Source organism: Cygnus atratus, chromosome 2, assembly GCF_013377495.2.
Source record: "Cygnus atratus isolate AKBS03 ecotype Queensland, Australia chromosome 2, CAtr_DNAZoo_HiC_assembly, whole genome shotgun sequence".
Taxonomy (NCBI): domain Eukaryota; kingdom Metazoa; phylum Chordata; class Aves; order Anseriformes; family Anatidae; genus Cygnus; species Cygnus atratus.
This window is the reverse complement of record NC_066363.1, coordinates 29,009,374-29,029,117: the sequence shown is the minus strand read 5'-3', so window position 1 is coordinate 29,029,117 and position 19,744 is coordinate 29,009,374. Positions and strand designations below refer to the sequence as shown.

Genomic DNA, 19,744 nt, shown 5'->3' with positions numbered 1-19,744 from the left:
AAAAGTCATGATTTCGAAAGTCAAATAACTGAGGAAATGTTTCCACCCACATAAAACATCAAACCATGCATCTGTGTGCAAGGAACTCTGGAAATCAGGCCTTTTGTAAAATACATAAAGATATTAAGGCATTTTGGCTTGTATAACAACATCATGTGAAAGGGCTTCATTTTTGAAAACCTCATTCACCCAATTTGATCCAGGTACGGCTGGCGGACCACAGAGTGGACAGAATGCCGCGTTGATCCTCTACTCAGCCAACAGGATAAAAGGCGAGGAAATCAGACAGCACTGTGTGGAGGTGGCATTCAAACCCGGGAAATCTACTGTGTGCAAGCTAATGAAAATCTCCTCTCCTATTTAAATACCCTCAAGGAAAAAGAAGGTAAATTTGATTTGCTTGCAATTGAATTAGTGTGAAATCAGAGCGCTTCAGCATTCCAGTGCTCCTTGACAGTCATTGTCTTCTGTCATGAGTGCCTTGTTATGTCACAGGTTACTGTTATCCAAGCTTAAACAAAAGCCAGTTCAAAAGAAAATATTTAATTGCAGGAGCAGATATGTCATTCTCTGTGCTGGAAATATTGATTCCTAGCTATTAATTACTTTCCCTTAATATTTACTGAAAATTATTGCCTTATGTGAAGGGCGTCTCTCAATAAGAAAACACATCAGAATGTAGGTCAGGAATCCTAGTTTTGGTTCCTTCATCTACTGTAGATCTCCAGTGTGTTCTTGAGCTGGATGATGTACACATGAGGTTTGATGTGCAGATGGAATATGTCAATTATGGAATGTAAACACAATATAGAAATGTGTAAAAATGTGACTACATTTCATTCTCAAGAAACTGATTTTTCTTTTCTTGATTTGATCAAGTTCTTAAGTCACTTTGAGGACCTTAGGCCAATATAATTTCATGGGTTTGTTTCCCAAACTGAAAGAGAGAAGTGGTTACTCTTTGTCACTGTTGCATCTTGTAGAACTTTGTAAGAAAAGAGATAACAGTTTAGGAGAAATATTATTTAATTAGTTTAGTAATATAATTTCTGAAGAAAACTTGAGTATTTTATGTTACTTCTGCATAATAATACATCACTATAAATTTAGAAACACAGTGACTTAAGCTAAGTACATTTAGCTCATTAATTATATTTTATCTATCCTAATCTATAGCTGTTTTCTACAAACATACAAGAGTATTAAAAAAAAAAAAAAAAAAGAAAGAAAGAAGTACGGCCACATACTCAAGGAAAAGGGACATCCTTACAAGAGACATGTATAAAGCAGCATCTAATGCAGAGCTGAGCAAGGGGTGGGCTAATGAGGTTTCTGCTGGGGGTTAAAGGCACTCTCCAACAGTTAGTGGTGAGTATTACCACCATCCCTTTCAGCATGAGTGTTTGGACCAGTAGGATTCCACGTCTGTATTTATTAAAGAAGGAGTTTTCCAGCTACTTCATCTAATATACATGAAAATGTACAGAGGCTTTTAGTAAATTGCCCCTGCGGAATAAAGTTTAGATGCCCCTTCCTCAGAGGAAAGGAGTTAAAACTCTCAGCTAAAGAGAGGTAACAATGGAATCCAAGGCAGCTTACTGTTCAGTATGGTGATTAGGATTTGGATGTGCTGTGATGTCTCGCCGGCTTAGGTGGGTGTGAAATCGGCCCTTATCAGAGTGTGACAGGAAGGCACGGAGCCCATCCAGAGGTAATCTCTGCAGGCCCCCAAAAGCTGATTAAAATGTAACTAGTCTTTGGATGCATAAACATGAGAACAATTTTTCAAGAGCTCAAACTCAGGGCAAAGTGGGTCTTTGCTTAAAAAGCAGATTTGGGGTGTTTCTGTATGAGGGGGCAGGGTTAAGAGGCACTGCTTCTCCCCTCCTCCCTGCTCTCCTCACACCTCGGATTCAGGGCAGGCCAGAGCTGCTCCAGCACTCACTTCTGTGAAACAAGCAAACCAATACCTCTTGAAATTACACGGTTTGAACACTAGGGGTAATTTGAGAATGGATCAAAACCAGGGAGACACCTACCAGTGTTAGCCATGGGGAAACGCCTTCATTTCAGTGCAGTTCGCTGTTGGTAGTTAATGCTGTCTCACTAAGGCTGCTTTGAAGACCTCTATTTTTGCATACTCATGATGGCGTTTCCCTGCTATTTCAGAAATTCAGTCACAGAGCAAGTCGAAGGCTAGTGCTGCACCTCTGCTATCGATCACTTTTGAAATAACAGGTAGGTAAATGAAGGCTTCTGACCTGGCCTTTCAATCAAAAGTGTTCCAAGAAGGCAATAATGTCCCTTTTGGGGGACCTGTGTTGGCTGTATGTACATAATTGACATGTTTATGTAGATTTAAAATAGTTTAATGAATTTGTGCATTCTCAGAAAAATTAAGAGCAATTTGAAAGTGACAGGCCTGAACTTAAACTGATGAAGTTCATTAGCCAGCTAGGAAGCTCAAACAGTTTCCTGTGTTCACTCCTGAACCATTTCAGCAAGTGACTGATGTTCCCTCCAGTCTGAGCTCTGGGAATTACTTCATTGCTATTTCTTATCCTTTTTGTGGAATTAAAACACTGAGCTAGGGCTCCAGTAAGAACTTTACCTTTTAAGACTTGCCTTAACCACAACTCCCTAAAGCATTCTAATCTATATTATTATTTATCAGAATTTATAAATGTAGGGTTAAAGAAGGAGCTGGAGTGCAGGGTGAGGTAATTAGACAGATGATAATCAAGACTCCTAGAGGCCATTGTCATTCTGCCATCTACTTACCACTAACTTTATTGTTCCATCTCTTCACCTGTCTATTTAGCTGGTTTAGTCATGAAGCTTCTCTCACAACAAGCCTGTGAGATATAGACTGTGTCATCTTTTTCCAAGTACCTTTAAAATTCACACTGTGGAAAAAGGATGGAAGGACACTACCTTTGTGAATAGAATTTATTATACATCTGCAAACACACACTCCTTGTCCATTTAAACACAGAGGAACAGGTTACATAGATGGAATTGTGTGGGTGGTAGAGGATCAGGTCCTGAATCACCTCCAGTCTTTTGAAGACAGCATTCAGCACTTTTGGAAAAAAGGGAAGAATATGTGTTCTTCCATTGCTGATCATACTGTGTTTTAGGGTTGGGTTTTTCTCACTTTTTTGGAGTGAGAGCACTGTAGTTTCCTACTACAGAGAGGTTTCCTTCTGTTGATTGCTGTGTAAGCAGTGCAGACCAGAAAGAGGAAAATGAAGTTGTATTTCCTTATGCTGATGCAGCCACAGATTCTCTGTCTCTCCAGTCTGGTCATAAGTGCCACTGGGCCACTGTTCTGTTGATGGTTCCTGGAGAAGAATGGCGAGGTTGAGAACTTGAAAAATGTAGCAGATGCTTAAGAACAGAACTGTGTTTTTCAGTTGTTTTTAAAATGTAGTCATGTGGGGTCTGAATATCCTAGTTTTTTTCACTCTGCTTTTGGTTAGGGGCCTATTCCAGCACTGGAAAGCCCAGAGATGGTTCTGCTTGTCTATGTCATGGAGACTGTAATTCATTCCTTACCAGGAAACTGGTGCTGATAGAATGCATTAGGAATAGGCCAAGTGACTTAAGAATGAACCAAAAAATGTTTTGTTTAGTTACATTGAAGGAGAAAAAGTAATTTTCAAAATGCATTCACTTTTCTTTCTATTTGGGCCAAATTTGATCAAATTCTACACAGAGCTTGTAGTATTACCCACAGTCTAATCAGCATAGAGCATCACGGCCAAGGAATAAAGAACAATTTTTATACCTTACACAAAAGAATATGAAAGCACAGGGATAAGATAAGAGTTTAAACTGTAAATTTCTGCATCCAGCATCATCGTCTCTGAAAGCATCTTTACTGAACACTAAGCAGCAAAATCTGAGCTCATTTATACTAAAATAACTTTTCTCTCTCACTGATGAATTAATTTCTTTTAAAAACAACACATAACAGACCTTGTGTCAGACCTTTGGACATCATTGATGCGCTGAAACCCAACATTTCAAAAATATTTCAGCATTTTGAGAGATTTGCTGATACAACTTACCTGTCCCCGGAGGACTTCTTGCTTCTCCTACACTCTGTGAGTGATGGAAAAGGCAGATATTGTCAGCATTTGTCTTCATTAAAAGTTTAATTAACAATGTTTGCTGACGAGACCTAGGATTCTTACTGGAAAAATACCTACAAAAATTTGAAGTAGTATTCTTAGTTGAAATAGTATCCTTCTTGCATAAGTTGGTCTCTTTAAAACAGTCACAATTCCTCATACTTTGGACGAATACAACTGTCACAAAGTTGGTTGAAGCTAAATGGATTGCTACAGTAGCACAGTAGTATCTTATTTTTGCAGACTCTTAAAAAAAAAAAAAAGTCTGGCTGAGATATGGAACATCTGTGATATGAAAATCTGCTATTTTAAGCTTCCTGACAAAAGGTCTTTGTTTTTCTGAGTGCCATCCCGTGAACTAGTGTGATGTTAAGTGTTTTATCCTGATGCACACTGAAGGTGAAGCAAGGCATTATTCTGAATGCTTTTCCTTGTTCCCTGAAGCAAGACTGTGTCTCAAGCGTGTAATTGACCCTTAATTTCAACCGTCTCACTTAGGCAATTTCCTGATTAAATCAAAGTTAAAAAGTACGGTTAGCAATTACTTACTTTTTTTCCCCCCTTTTTTTTTAATTTATTTTCCTAGAAACTATTCACTGCAAACTCAATTACTGGCAAATTATGTTTATTTATATCCATGATGTTCTACAGGAGATATGCATACCGTGTTGATTATCATGCATGTTAGGTGTGCATGTCAAACTTATTGTAAAATTCAATGTTCTGTCATAAAGTTTAGTTCCAACGTAGCATTATGCAAATGTTGGAATAATTTTTCCTCTGTTATTTTGTGTTAAGAGATTGGTGAGCTGGAGGCAGTAATGTTTAATGACTATTGGCCATCTGCACCAAAGGAGGCAAGACAGGAAACTAGATTAAGGATACTGATGATTTTTCATTCCCTTTTACCCTTAAAAAGTAAGAATCAAGTGTTCTTTCTGTAACTGGAAAGATCATCTTTATAGAAAGTCTGAATGGAAAGAGACACACATCTACAAGTACTTCAACAACTTGATGTTTAATTTCAAATTATATCTGTCGTTATTTTGTCAACCTTGCCTCATTTGAGTAGCAACTTACTTTAGAATATGTTCAATCACAGAGCTGTTTCCATCAAGAGACTTATTTGTAGGTGTGGCAGAAAATTACTGAGGTTACTTTTCTGTAGAGAAGTCCTTAGGGAGTAGGATGAGAGTGTTTTATGTTTAGGAATTATGTATTTCCTCAGTCAGCCAAAGAGAAGACCATGACAAACATCAATTTGCATTCTAGTAGACATTCTCTGCTTAGCTTAATATCTTGCCAAATTCTGTATTTTGAAAGAGGATTAAAATCTTGCTTGTAATAAATGGTACACTTCAGTTTAGAGTTCTGTGACTTCATCTGGCACCTTACAGAGTTGCCCAATTGTTTGTGTAACATAGGAATTGAAAAGAGAGGCCTATAAAGTATGAAAGAAGCAGGGTGGTATGGGTCTGTTACAAGCCTTTACACATTTTTAAAAAACAGAATAATCTGCTTTCACAGATGTCTTTATAGACTAATAATACTTTCATGAAAAGTCAATCATTTCGTGCAGTTTTATTTATATATATATATATATATGGCATATATATGTTATATACAAACATATATTTGTGTAAAACAAAGCCTTTCTTGAAATGAAAATCTTATTGCTGAGTGCACTTAAAGGTCTGTAGAGTAAAAGAAAAACAAAATTTTGTCTTCAGTTTAACTGTTTCAAGTTATAGCTTAAAAATAATCTTCTAAATATTCATTAACTATGCTTTTGAAGTTATCATATAGGTGCAAACGGATTTATACAGTTTTTGTTCAGTTAATTCAGTGAAGACATGTTCAATGAGACAGCAGGACATCAATTTACACAGCAATGTGAACAACCGTTGTAACATAATCTGTCCATTAAATGAAAGGACTAGGTCCAAGAGGGTGCTGCCCCAGTCTTCCTGATTCCACATAATTGGATTTGGCTCTGTTCATGCAGAGAGTTAACTGACTTCTGTTTTATTTTTTCAAGGCAGGCATTTTTCTATCACTTCATCGGATTAAAATGATGAGATAGCAACCTTTCCGAATGAAGGATGGTTCTGTCAATTAGAGCAGAGTATCATGACTGGTGACATGTGAGAAATGTGTTGGCTTTGTTTTGACAGCCTCGAGGCCGGTCGACCGTAAGCTGTGTACAGGACCTCTTCCCAGCACCTCCCAGCTGTGCCATATCCCATGTCCTATAGAGTGTGAGACCTCAGCGTGGTCAGCCTGGGGACCATGCACCTATGAAAGCTGTGATGACCCTCAGGCCAAGAAGGGTATGTAAAATTTCAGTGGTGCATTTTAAATGACAATTATTTCATATTCCTAAGTCACTAGGCATCTCTGTCTATGCAAGCATCCTAATATGTGGGATATCCAGTGCTTCTGTGCAACAAAAATGTCATCAAATTAGGACTATGTTTAGCATCACTGCTCTAGCAAAGCTGGCAAAAATGTGAAATGATTACTAGGCTCTCAAGGTTAATTTGGGTTGTTACAGGGCGATTCCAGTTTCAACTCTCAAACTAAAAGGGATACAGTCTGAATATGCATGCAAATCACAGTTTCGTCACTGTCTTGAAAGTACAGAAGCAGCCTTTGAGATGGATAGTGTCCAAGTCACTCAAAGATTCACAGTTCAGTGATAACTTAAGAATTCACTGGTAGACATAGAACATTCCCTGACAAAGAGCTGGGATCATTCACTGTTGATAAGCAACACCGTTTTACTGATAACGGTACATATGTGCTTGTTTCAGTTTTCACATACGGTTTACAATTCATTCCTAAACAAAGCACATTGTAGTAACATGACATCAAAATAAGAAAGCAAGAATGCAGTAGCAAGGACCACATGTAAAAAGTCCATGGGTTTCTGGCCATAAATGAGAAAAACTGGCCAAGTCATTGCTGCAGTGTGATTATCTGAGGCAAGCTGAGAAACCAGATTTAGTTCCTTGATTGAAAATGGTCATAAGAAAAGGTAGCCACGTATTTTCCGTTGAAGGAATAACTGTAATTACCATGCTAGGTTGGCTCTTGGTATGCTGCTAGCTACACTTCAGTCTGGACAGCAAATGCAAGTTTTATGTTGCTGTTGCACGGTAACGTGACCCAACCTTGATCAATTCAAGAAAGAAAAAGCAGTTTGGTGTGTAAATCGATGGGATTGAGTCTCCTCTGAGTACAGTGGTCAGGTAGCCTGTTACTTCTGCTGCTTTCTGTCACTGGAACATTTGCTACATTTTCAAGAGTAACGTTTACATTTGTGAAACTGATTTGGACCCCTGCCTAATGGAAATGTATTAGAATGTACTTTATGCAAGTCTTTAATCCCACAGATGTAAGCAGGGAAAATTACGCTTTAGTTTTAAGGGTTCTAATATGTACAGTAAGGGTTGAGAGTTGGAGCAGAGCTGAGGGACAAGAAGCCTGTTGAAGTTTTTTGCTGGTTCCCTGTGCAGCAGGGGGGCTCCTGGACAAAGATATTACTTTGTTTAAAATCCGAACTGACAAGAGGAAACCTCTGATAAGAGCATAAGCATTAGTTTGTATAAAAATATCATAATGCTGTGTACTTTTTGCATGACAGTAGCACATTTACCTTTGTGCTACTCTGGGTTGCATTTTGTTCCCATGCTTTTGGTGTTTCAGCTATGTGATAATTGTAATATTTACTCTGGAGACGTACTAGCTGCATGTGCTCAGCAGCACAGGTTAGCTAAACAGTGTATCCTTGTAATTCATATATACAGATATGCCCATTTGTATCTGATTGTACAAATGGGTATCATGCCTCTTTCCCCCATGTCTTGGTTTCCTTTGCAAGGAAAACACATCTTCATGTACAGACACAAAACTGTACTGTGATTTGTCAAGATCATGGTTGTATTCTGCTGTTAAGGGATGCAAAGAGTAGGAATTTGCCTTTTGGTTTGCCTATTCTGTCCTCTTGTATTTGAGATGCATGTGAATTGCAGTACTGCTGCCAAGTCAGTTCTGGTGCACATAATGCAACGAAGCAGGTGATGAAGTAGAGATGGTTTAGTGCGAATCAAGAGCTGATGTTTAACAGAAGTAATTTTTATAGATAAATTATTTTATATTGCTTCTCTTTGGCTGTGGTTTAATGAGTTTTTAATATGCTACTCAAAAGGGTAGTTTTACCTGCCTAAGATGATCAATAAACATGAAATAGGCCAAATGCAGGGTATAAAAGATGTTGCAGATCTTTCTGCTATAAAGTGACATTCAGTACTAGGCATTTTTCAATATCCCAGTTTATCTGTTTTACTGCAATATATTGCATTCATTCCTTATTTAACATAGTTATTTTATAGTTATCATATAGTTATCATCAGCATGGTGTATAGTATTTTCCGGGAACACATTATAACATAAAATCAGCTTTTCATTTTTTCTTGTGCTTCCCTGGTAAACTTCCTGTGTGCTTCCAGTTCTTCTGGGAAAACGATGTAAAAGTTGCATAGACCCTCCCAGTCTTAGAGAAAAGGCTGTCTGTGTGTTTCAGTAATGGTCCTTTACTGTCTGTCATTTGCCTCTTTTGTTGTAGGTAGACACTGGAGTTCTTCTTTGGAAATATCAGCCTTTTGTGGCAAGCTCTGTAAACTTTAAAGACTTAATTTTGCCAAACTCTTCAATACAGAGAAAACAAAGATGCATAGAAATATATTTTGAAGTATTATTTACTATAATTGAATTAAGAGGCATATCTCCAAGCAGAGGATCAATTCTTGCACACAGAGAGTGTGAAAACTCTCTCCTGTTTAGTTTGCATCTTGGTAGAAATTAAAGAGTTATATGCAGTGTTTTATATATAATATCTGTGTATTACTAGCCAGCCTGAATATTGCGATAAAACAAAGTAGCCTGTGAAGAGATGGGAAAAGGTGCTAACGTTAAAGTAATCTGATCATATGTATCAGAAACTACAGAAAATTATTACATGAGAAACTTTTATGAATCCATTCAGTCTGGTTAGCATATTCTGACTATAGAATGACTTCTTAAACATTCTTGGGATTATAATCCTTTTCTTTCCATGCCTTGCGTTTTCTGGCAAGTTAGTCTTTGTTTGTAAAGTGGTTTCACTTGATAATCCATCGCTGTTAGAAAATTCCTGAGAAGAAGACGAACAACAAGTTTGAGAAATGTCAACCCAGAAATCTAACCAAGATTTGTTAGATGAGATGGATCCAGCAAGAGCAAAGCATGAGAAATGAACACTGTCTCCTGAGGAGTATGTATGACTAGGACAAACAAGGGTTAAAGGCAAAGTGTACTGAATAAGCTCAAAACATGTGAAGCACTTGCTGTGATTTACTTTTTTCTGTAATGAGTTCTTCTACCTAATTATCTAGACAGGTGATATGACATGGAGCATCTGCAGTGTTTTTTTTACACAGAGGAGAAATAACAGTTCATTCAGATGGAGATAAATAAAAATCTCTTCACTTTGCATTTTATAATTGTATTATTCCACCACTTATATTTTCATGGACATTGCAGGTTTTAAACTAAGGAAACGGCGCATCACCAATGAGCCTACAGGAGGAACGGGAAACTGCCCTCACCTGCTGGAAGCCATCCCATGTGAAGAGCCCTCATGCTATGACTGGAGAATTGTGGGGCTGGAGGAGTGCATTCCTGACAACGAGAAGCCATGTGGCCCTGGTACTCAGGTGCCTGTTGTCGTCTGTGTCAATGGTGATGGTAAGATGCTTTTTCCCATGGTCCACACCAGCTAGATTGAATATATTAACATGTAGTTTGAAAAGGTAGCAGTTTTTGTTGTTCTCAGCTTTCTTAGTCCTTAGGACAGAGCCATCTGGAACAGAGATGTCCTTTAGTATTGGTAGGTAGGATAGGCCTGCTAGCTGCTACACGCCATAGGCTTTCAAAGGTTTCTGAAGAGACTTTGAGAAAAGTAAATAGAAATCAGCTGTTGTTTTTCAGTAGGTCAGACTCATGCCTGCAATGACTTGACTGAATTCCCTGATGTAATCCAACTAACAAATCTGATCTACTGAAGCCAAAACCAAATAAAGTGTGAATAAAGACACATTGCAGTAAGGATAGCTGGAAGAAAAATAGTAATGTGTTTGTTAAAAAACATAGTTTGATGTGTGTTAGGAAGCTGAATTGACAGTCCAGGCTGTCTTTCTTCTTCAAGAGGTCAAAAAGAATACCACCATTATTCAATTATCCTTCTGTGAGGGAAAACAGATTTTGCATGACATAGTCATAAAAACCAATTTTGAAAGCTGCTTACAAAGTACTCTTATCTACAGAAAATTCATGAATTACTGTTGGGAGAATATTCCTTATTCATTAGTAGTATTGTAGTCTACTCAAGAACAGCATGTGAATTACAATAATTGTACTGACTACAGTGTAGTTATGCTAAGAGACTTCTAACTCTGTAGAGAATTAAATAAGGGACACCTCTGGTGTTTAATAGCTGCACAAAACGTTTTGTAATTAGATTGGTCAGAAGTAATCAGAGGTGATTACAGGGAGATTTAAACCTTGAGCTTTCAAGCTCAAGAACTTGGGTCATAATTGAGTTTTGGGGCTTAAATTGAAAACCTCAGAGTTAGTGTGTAAGCTTTATTTTTCTTCATATGCTTAAGAGAAATGGTAACAATTTTTACAGCTCAGAAAGAGATTAGCCTAGAATGACAGTATTGAACCTATTACATTTTATGTCCCTTGCTCAAAAATTTCCCTTCAGACAGTGTAATTATTTCTGGCCAACGCTACTGAAACTATTTGAAATTTTATTTGTAAATGTTCTCAAATGAAAAACAGCCTTTTTATCATAAGAGCATTTCACAAATAATTCTTTTCTTTTTTTTTTTTCCTCATTTTTTTTAAACAGCAAATGAATATATAAGACAAAAAAACGTATTTTTTTTGCTTTACTAGATTCTGGATAATGTGATTTACCTTTGGTTTTGAGGAGTGGTATTTGCTGACTTCTAACACCTGATTAGCGTAACTTCATCATGAATTGTAATATAGATGTTTATATTAACTATGATAAATTGTAACCATAATACCTTTGGAGCACACAGTCCATCAAGCCTTTAACTGTGTTTTCTGCATACAGTAGTTCTCTCTTGTTCTGCTTCAAACTTGCAGGATTTGTTCTCTGCAATGCATGGGCTGAATTTGGCCAAATTTGCCTTAGAAGACTTGTGATTACATATTTTTTACTCCCAATATTAATCTTTTTCTTTTTCTCTGAGTCTTTCTGAATTATATGGCATTATACATTATCTATGCCAGCAATCTGTCTTAAGAATGAGAAGTGTAGCTTTGGCCATGTGCCTGTCAGTCTTTGAGATTAAATAGTTGTGGGCACAGCTAGAGTAACAGGAGAAAACAAATTGCAGTTATGGTTTATTTTGTGAAGATCTGGTCACCCACAATGATATGTGTTCAATATCTTGTGATGGGAGTGCAAAAACATTGGAGGATGATGTAGTGGATTGTCTCAACTCTTCCTTGTAATCCCTTCCTTCTCTTAGTAAAGGATCTCCTGTGATCTTCACCAGTAATGCCAAGAAGCTTTTGCTAAGGACACTCCTGAGAACGATTAGCACAATACTGTAGAAGAAAACAAAGAAAGGACCCACCAGCCTCATTAGGTGTCCTGTCAAGCCAGCTCTGCTCAAGCATCTCCTTAATTTGCCAGCAAAAGCACCCACACCACAGAAAATCCTGTACACAACTCTTAAATACTCACCTAGATGCACACAATCTTCTCTTGTTGTGGGCATCTAGATTACACTCTATAAAATCTAGGAGCAGCACCTTGCAGTCAAGGTGATTTCACATCAAGCCCTGCAGCTGCAAGGTAGTTTGCAGTAAAATTAAGTCTGGAGAATACTACTCTTGCATTGTCTAACCATCATGGTTTAAAATGAACATCGTATGAAATTTAGGGTATTCATTGCCCTTTGAGCAATTCTTGGAGAAGACTACGCTGGCTGTCAGTTAAAGGGTGTGGTTCAATTGACTGGATACATAATTTGTGTGGTAGTCATATGTTACTATAGTTTTAATCTAAATGACATAAAGGAAATTGCATTCATTTTTAAAGGTAGGAGTGAATGTGCAAAGAAACATGTAGAAAAGCATTATCACAAGTTAGAAATGCTACTTAAATTGATCTAATCTTTGCTTAACAATACTCTTCAATGTCTTCAATATATTTTTTTCTTTGAGTTCATATGAATTAATTAGCCAATCTTAAATCGGTGTTTGGACAGGGGAAGTTGAATCAAAAGGACTACAGTATATTAAAACAGAAGTGCATTTTCCACTAGACTTTTGCTATATAAAATGAATAAGGCTGGGGTTTTAATTTTCAGAATAAGCATTGTACTGTAAGTGTACTGCTTTCGTGTAAGATAAACTCCACACTGATGAGTATCTTCTCTTTCTGTTGATGCGTTGTTATATACATTTAAAGCATAATCAGTGGAGATGACTTGACCTGGGTGTTTTACTTTACAATTAGAATCAAATGGCAGTGTTTGTGAGGTTGTTTTATATTAGAATGAGCTTCTCTCTTCAATTTGTTGTAAAGACAAGAGTCATTACAGCCTTTGAGACAATACCAAACAATAGATTATCCTCCCGTGTTGTTGCTGGAGGCTTGTGTTTGTCATTCTCTTTTCACAGCGGTAATCAGAATTTTCATTCAGGCTGAAAAAAAATATGACAGTCAGTACCCCAGGTTGTCATTCCAGAGGCTATAATGAACTTAGATGTATTTTATTATATAAATGGAACTTCAGCATTTACTATGGAGAGAACATCTGCAGAATATTTATTCTTAGTCTTCCAGGGAATTTTACAAAGGAAGTCCTTTAAGTGAAACAGCTCATTTCTGTTGTAGAAACTCCAAGATTGGACAGAAACTGATCAGAATTTCTCCATTGTATAAACTATTTTAATAATTAGAGAACTGTGGCTAATCTTCCATGCTACAGGTTAGTTTTTGCTAGTGGTAGAATTAGAATGATTTTTTTTTAAATTAAAGTTATTTCAGGTATTTATATATGTATGCAATATCTATAAGACATACTTGCATCCATGCACACACATAAATATATATATATTCTCTATTATTAAATTCTTTAATACAGTTTAGAAGAGCATTTTTACAGTAGATGAACTTGGCCTATTTCTCTGTAGCTATGGAAATCTATGAAGAATACTGTTTCAAAAATATTTCTGTATGATTTAAAGACTTAGTCTTTATAGTAGGAAATCTGGCCAATTCTCCCCTCTGTAGCAGATACATTAATGCTACGAATACGTAAATAGGGCAAAATTAGTTTGGACAGCATTTCCTTAAAATCTGCAAAATTAACTACTGCCGAAAATGCCTATGGAACGATGGTTCACTCGCTATGGTTTTCTTAGGTTTTCACCTTTGGGCTGAACTCTGTAGTACGGGTACCAGCAGTGGCTGTGGTGTCAGCAGTGTGTTTCTGAATCCGAGATACTAGTTTGAAATCATTTGCTCATTTTTTTTAGGAATGTTTAAATAAATATATTGGTTTATAGCCTTTATAACATAATGGGCTTTGTACCACTGCACACGTCTTTCAATAAAATAGGTCTTTTGAAGGGAAAATTTCCTCTGGACCTTGTTCAAGCTCAGTAATTACTGGGTTATGGTTAGCTCTGCAGGGAGAGGGAAGGACTCATTGCCGTTCTTCTGTCTCGCAACCATGTGAGATGGCTGGGCTTGGAAGAGGGAGCCATGGTAACAACAAAGCTCTTCATGTATGTGGAAATTCCTGCAACTCTTTGAAATAGCAAAATTGTTCCTTAAATTCTGTAGGCAGAGATGTGTGTTCATTGAGCTGAGTGCCCCAAGTTCTCTTCTGGTATCTGGACATAAGTGGGTGACAGGTCTGGCCTTTGTGAGACTGGAGTAAAAATTCCAAGCAACAGTGATAACAGAATATTCTGATGTAATGCGGGTGAGCTACCCTGTTTGCAATGTTGAGAGGCAAAATAATGGTGTTGGTAGTTTATTAAAACATGCAGAAAGTGGACAAGCCTGTTTTGTTAAGATACTCAGATATAAACATTTCAAACAGATTAGGTTAGCTACTTTGTGTGGAGTGATTCAAATGCTGTACTTTCCAAAGTGGAACAGTGTAATTTTCCTTTATTTCTGGTATTCTCAGCTAGCATGACTGACTAGAAGACATCATCCTTCAGCCATATGATGGTCCTGTGGGATTTAATCACTTTGTTATTTTTCTCTAGACTCAGAAATACTCATTTCTGAAATATTATGTTCCTTTTACTGAATTTAACTTTGCAGAAAAACATACAAAATTTCTTCATGTATTTTAAATTCTTTTTCACAGCTTCCTGATTAACATGTGTATTTTGTTTCTTAATTTTTAGGTTGTGGCTTTACATCTTCTTACAATAGGCATCTAATTAAATATATAGAAAAACCTTCAGGAAAGAAACAAGATATACTAATAAAACCATTTTCACTTAAAATATTGTGGCTAGTTTAAAATCATTACTTTCTGTATACTAGGATTTGAATCATATATGCTAAATGAGCAGCTGTTGGTCTTCATTCATTTTCATAAGGGGAAAGACTAAGTGAATCAATGGAAAGTTTATAGGAGTGTCTAGTTATAAAGATTCTACTTCTTTTGCCTTTTCTATTACGTGGTTATTTGGACTGGAAGAAGAAACCATCAATCTGATTGGATTTTTGATGAATATTTTAAAAGAAAATACCTACTTTTTGTCACTTTCTGTTCTTTAACAAGAAAGAAGAGCCAAATTCAAATTCAAATTACATTGAATTATTGAGTTAATTCTGGAAGAGAACCCAGATCAAAATCTGGCCAATCCTCAACAGTCAATTAGTCGAAAAATACAATGGCTAATGACAGTTTCTTTCAGCACATACTGCCTTATGCTTACAGGAACTTGGTTGTATGTGCATTAGTCATCATTTCCCAATATTAATTTCCTAGCTAATGTCATTACAGAATTGATTGGAACTGTTCTTTTCTTCCTGACAGCTTTTAGGCTGACCATCTTAGGCATTTAAACAAATGTAAGACGCATACTCTGTTCTTCACTGTAAATACATAAGGTGTAAAATGTATAACCAAGTCCTTTCTTTCTTTTGGTTTGTCTGGCAACATAAAAATTACTCAGTATTTTACTGGATGCTTATTATACATCAGTTTGTTACCGACAGTAAAATTGTCTGTTTAAAGGATCTTAAAATTGATATTCTATGGCCATTCTGTTTCAGAGCATTGGATTTTTAAGCCATTTTTATTTAACAAGATTTGCTTTATTTAATATAAAGCAATACAAGGAAAAAATTACTGCACAGTACTGCTGAAAGTATCCCATTTCAGTTCGGTAGTCAGGAAGCTTGATAATTGATAATTCTTCTGTCAATGAAAGGTCACATTTAGTATGTCATATTATTTCCTTTTTGTGTCTCATCTTGACATTAGAGAAGTGAGTATATCCCTATTAAATTCTGTATCAGAATGGATGCTTTTAGTGTTTGTATAATAACATGATTTGATTTTATTATATGGGATGACTTTAAAAGATATTGAGAAAGCAAGTGATGTGTTTATAGTTAGCCTGGAATGTGATGTAATGATTGGTATGGACAATGCCTGTAAGTGACATTAATGTTCATAATGAATATGGTTAAGTTAAAAATGTGCGGGCCAACCTAACTACCAAAATCTTTTTCTATTTTCATAGATAATAATTTGGCTTAGTGAGATGATTTTGCTGGGTTTGGGCATGTTTACTTATAAAAGGTACTATAACAACTTTACAGAAAATGAAGTATTGGTGTACTTAAAATTTACTGGATATCAAGGAGTAGAGGTTGCTGTAGGGGGAAGAACAAATATTTTCCAAATGTAAAACAGAGAGTGCAATTACATGTTTCATGTGATGCACACTCTTAGTAACTTGCTTTTGTTTTTGATGACATGACCAGATGGAAAAGCAGGCTATTATAATAACTGCTTGTAATAGCAGTGGGCAAATTAGGAGGGGGAATTTTGATGCTTGAGTTTTGATTTGCATAGCAGCCTGCAAAGCAGAAACTCAATCCTGATTTGACTCCAAACTGTCATAGAGAGAATACTAGTGTGGCAATTGTGGATACATTTTAAAATATTTGTTTCGGGGGAAGGTCAGTTTAATGCTTTACATTTTTTCCCTTTGTCATTTTAAATTATGTTGTTATGAAACAAGTAAAACAGATATTTATGGACTTATGGGTGGATTATAAAACCGGATTTATAGAACCAATGCTGAACTTGTTTGGGTTTGTGTCATGGGTTAATGGCCTAAAAGCAGACTCCAAAAATACAAAAATATTTTTACAAAACATACTAATAAAAATAATGTTACATATAATACTGTTACATATACTAATATTGTTATATATTTATAAAATAAAAATCATTTTCTTGGAAGATACTACACAATACTAATCAGTAATATTTATGATAAAATGTTCTAGGACAGTATCCACCCATTAGATTTGATGGTAGTCAATTTTCCACACAGTGTTAGAGTCTACTTCTGCTTTTGTCCCATAAGTTCACTGGCCAGAGCAGTCAGTGTTCAGGGTCAGTCTAATACCCATGGCAGAGTTATGTTTTTCATTTGGTTTCTATTTTAAACTAGAAAATTGGAAAGAAATACTAAGTCAAAATTAAGTGGCTTAGGTTGCAGAGTCAAGACCTTAAACATTAAGAAACTTAGGTTGTTTGTCTGATCCTTATGCAAATATAGCAGATGAAGTCTTTAATTATTTAATTGTGCTTACATGACATTTTCCCCACAGAACCTGCTACTTATTTGTGAAATGGATATATCTCCTTTGGGGATTAAGTGGGCATTTTGTAGTAATGAATGCTTTGTCTTTGAGACAACTAGCTGTGGTTGTCTCATTCTTCATGATTTAATTTTGCTCTCCTTTTCTTCATCATCAGCAAAATATAAGTAATACTGACCTACCACATCTTGAGTGTTCAGAAAATAAATGCATTAGTGCTATCATAGAAAGATCTTAGGAAAAAATTACCAGTTCTGCTTTAATAACACTTTTAATTAATGTATGCTAAATAAAATATAGGCCTAGTCCTTGAACAAAGAGAATAGAACTAAAAATACCAAATAGCTTCTCATTAAGGAGTTTACAGTCAGTGAACTGAAGGAGGAAGAGGCCCAGTAGAAAAATAGGAAGCATGTGATTATGCAATTTAAAAAAAAAAGCATTATACAAACGCAACTTTAATTCTAGCATTTACTATTATTTGGTTTCTTAACATAAATTTGGGGGTAAATGGATTAGCAATGTAAATATTAGGAAATATTGGATGTTTGGCTTTAAATTTTACTGATTTCAGACATCACTTATTGGTACTGATATTATTTTATAAATAGCAAGTTATTGCATTAGTGTTTTCCAGAGGAAAATATATTAAGTAGATTATTAAATTCCTTGTTCTAAATATCTCAGAGTGTATGTAATTTTTTAAAGAGGGGAAAAAGAATAGTGCTAGCTAGAAGCTTCTTAAATTTTTTGGGTGGCTTCTATAAAACCAGTGATACCCTTCTAGCAGAGGGAAGGGGGTGTAATTTATCTCCAGGTTACAGCTGATTTCTTGAGTAGGTGCAAGACTGCAGGGAGATCTGTCAGATATCCGTGACCCTGTTGTTCGCTTGTTTAACTTACTACCAAAGCAGTAAAGTTATAACATCCCTGTATTTTCACGTGTTCCTGTTACTGTTGGTTTTGCTGTGTGACATTATTTTATTTCTTTAATTTAGCATAGATTTGTAAGATGTAGTGGTATTTATCTCTGGTTGCTTTCCTGAGAGCTTTTTCTCTGAATCCATATACTGAGGGGCTGGGAAAAGAAACAAGCAAATGCATAAGTTAGTTTTAGTCTTCTAGAGAAGAATCAGTTATGAAAATATTTCCAAAAGACAAAATTAATTCATAGTCTGAGCAGCCTAAGGGCATTCTGTGCCTTCCACTTGTAATGATGAGAAGATATTCACTGCAGGATGGATAAAAAGATGTTCTCCGAAGACTGCATTTTATCTGCCAGTAGTGGGACATGGACAGAAGTATCCATGAAATTAATTATAAAACTGTTTCTCAGAAATGTGTAAACATGACAGTGGCAGTGATCTCCTTTACACCTCTCAAGTGCTGTGTTTTAACTGTGATTTGATTGAGCTGTCATATTACATATAGAGTGACAAGTCTCTAGAGTGACTAGCTACAGCTGAATGAATAATGCAAAGGAAATATTTATAATCATCTTTTACTATGCAAAATAATTTTTCTTATTCTCTTAAAACCCCTTTTAAATTACAGGTATATTTCTGTGGCAAGAAGTATCACAGGTAATTATGAATGTATAGTTGTTAACTTACTGCAAATTCACCACTTTATAGTAGTGAAATATAGGTAGTTGACAAACTAAGAAGTTCATGTAATGTTCTGTCAACTGTGTGTTCTTACTCATTCTCTTCAGCTGTGGGTTATGGTCTTGCATTAGAGAGAAGAAGAACATTTAAATTTTGGAGACCGGATTCCAGGAAAATACTCGGTGCTGAAACTGCTGTCCTGGGGTATTTATTAATTTATGATGCAACTTTGAGAGTTTATGAGCTTAAATTTATAAAGTTATCCTCCAAAATTCATACTTAAGCAGAAAATTAGAAGCCTGAAATTCATTTAAGTTATAGATATTTACTGTTGCTTTGGAAACAGTCCATTTAAGGTAGCTGCGTAAAATACAGAGATTCACATCTCAGTGTAGGGATTATTGAAAAGATAGACTGTGGCAAGCACTGTCATTCTACTGACATTAGTGGAGCTGTCACACTGTTTTTGTGCTACCATTTTTGTAGTCTTGCCTATTATCTCCTTCTTATGCTTCTATTCCTACCTCAGATCCCTGAATGCTAATCAAATTTAGATCAGCACATCAAAATTAAGTCATTTCTGATTGAACTGATTTGAACTCATTGGCATTCCATGGCCTTTCCTGGACTTGCTCTCCATTAAATCTTGAGCTTACTGGAGGCGAGGGCAAAATGTCTAAAATAGTGCTTACAGTAAAACGCATGTGAAACCTTTCTAAAGTGTACAACACTCTACTTGTTCATGTCTGATGAATTTAAAAAATTGATTAAAACCCAGTAATGAAAAAATAATAATACAATTCCCAGTGAATAATAAAACTTCCTGTTTTCTAAATAAACAAAAAGACATAGTGCTATGCTAAGATGGATGCATTTTGCATTTTCAAGTCAATACATTTTAAATCTGACTGTTACCAATGTTCACAATTACACTAGAAATATTTATAGAATCTGTCAAATTAATTTTTTCACTGTTAAACACAATAGAATTTCTGTAACACTTCACAAACAGACTGAGTAATTTTTATACTTTTAAAATA

The 19,744-nt window shown here is 35.9% G+C and overlaps 2 protein-coding genes across 5 annotated transcripts in view; one reads left to right on the top strand and one right to left on the bottom strand.

Annotated features, from left to right (window-relative positions):
• Nucleotides 1–19,744, bottom strand: part of TMEM106B (transmembrane protein 106B) — a 1,075,577-nt gene that overhangs the window by 238,698 nt on the left and 817,135 nt on the right. The window lies entirely within an intron of this gene.
• The window catches only part of THSD7A (thrombospondin type 1 domain containing 7A), a 281,954-nt gene that overhangs the window by 174,172 nt on the left and 88,038 nt on the right, over nucleotides 1–19,744 (top strand). For 2 of the 3 annotated variants that reach the window (XM_035545385.2, XM_050709225.1), the window contains 4 exons: nucleotides 204–385; nucleotides 2,170–2,238; nucleotides 6,311–6,466; nucleotides 9,720–9,923. In XM_035545385.2, the coding sequence (XP_035401278.1) occupies nucleotides 204–385; nucleotides 2,170–2,238; nucleotides 6,311–6,466; nucleotides 9,720–9,923 (611 nt within the window). The remainder of the gene's footprint in view (nucleotides 1–203; nucleotides 386–2,169; nucleotides 2,239–6,310; nucleotides 6,467–9,719; nucleotides 9,924–19,744) is intronic. The other variant, XM_050709226.1, reaches the window with a different exon arrangement.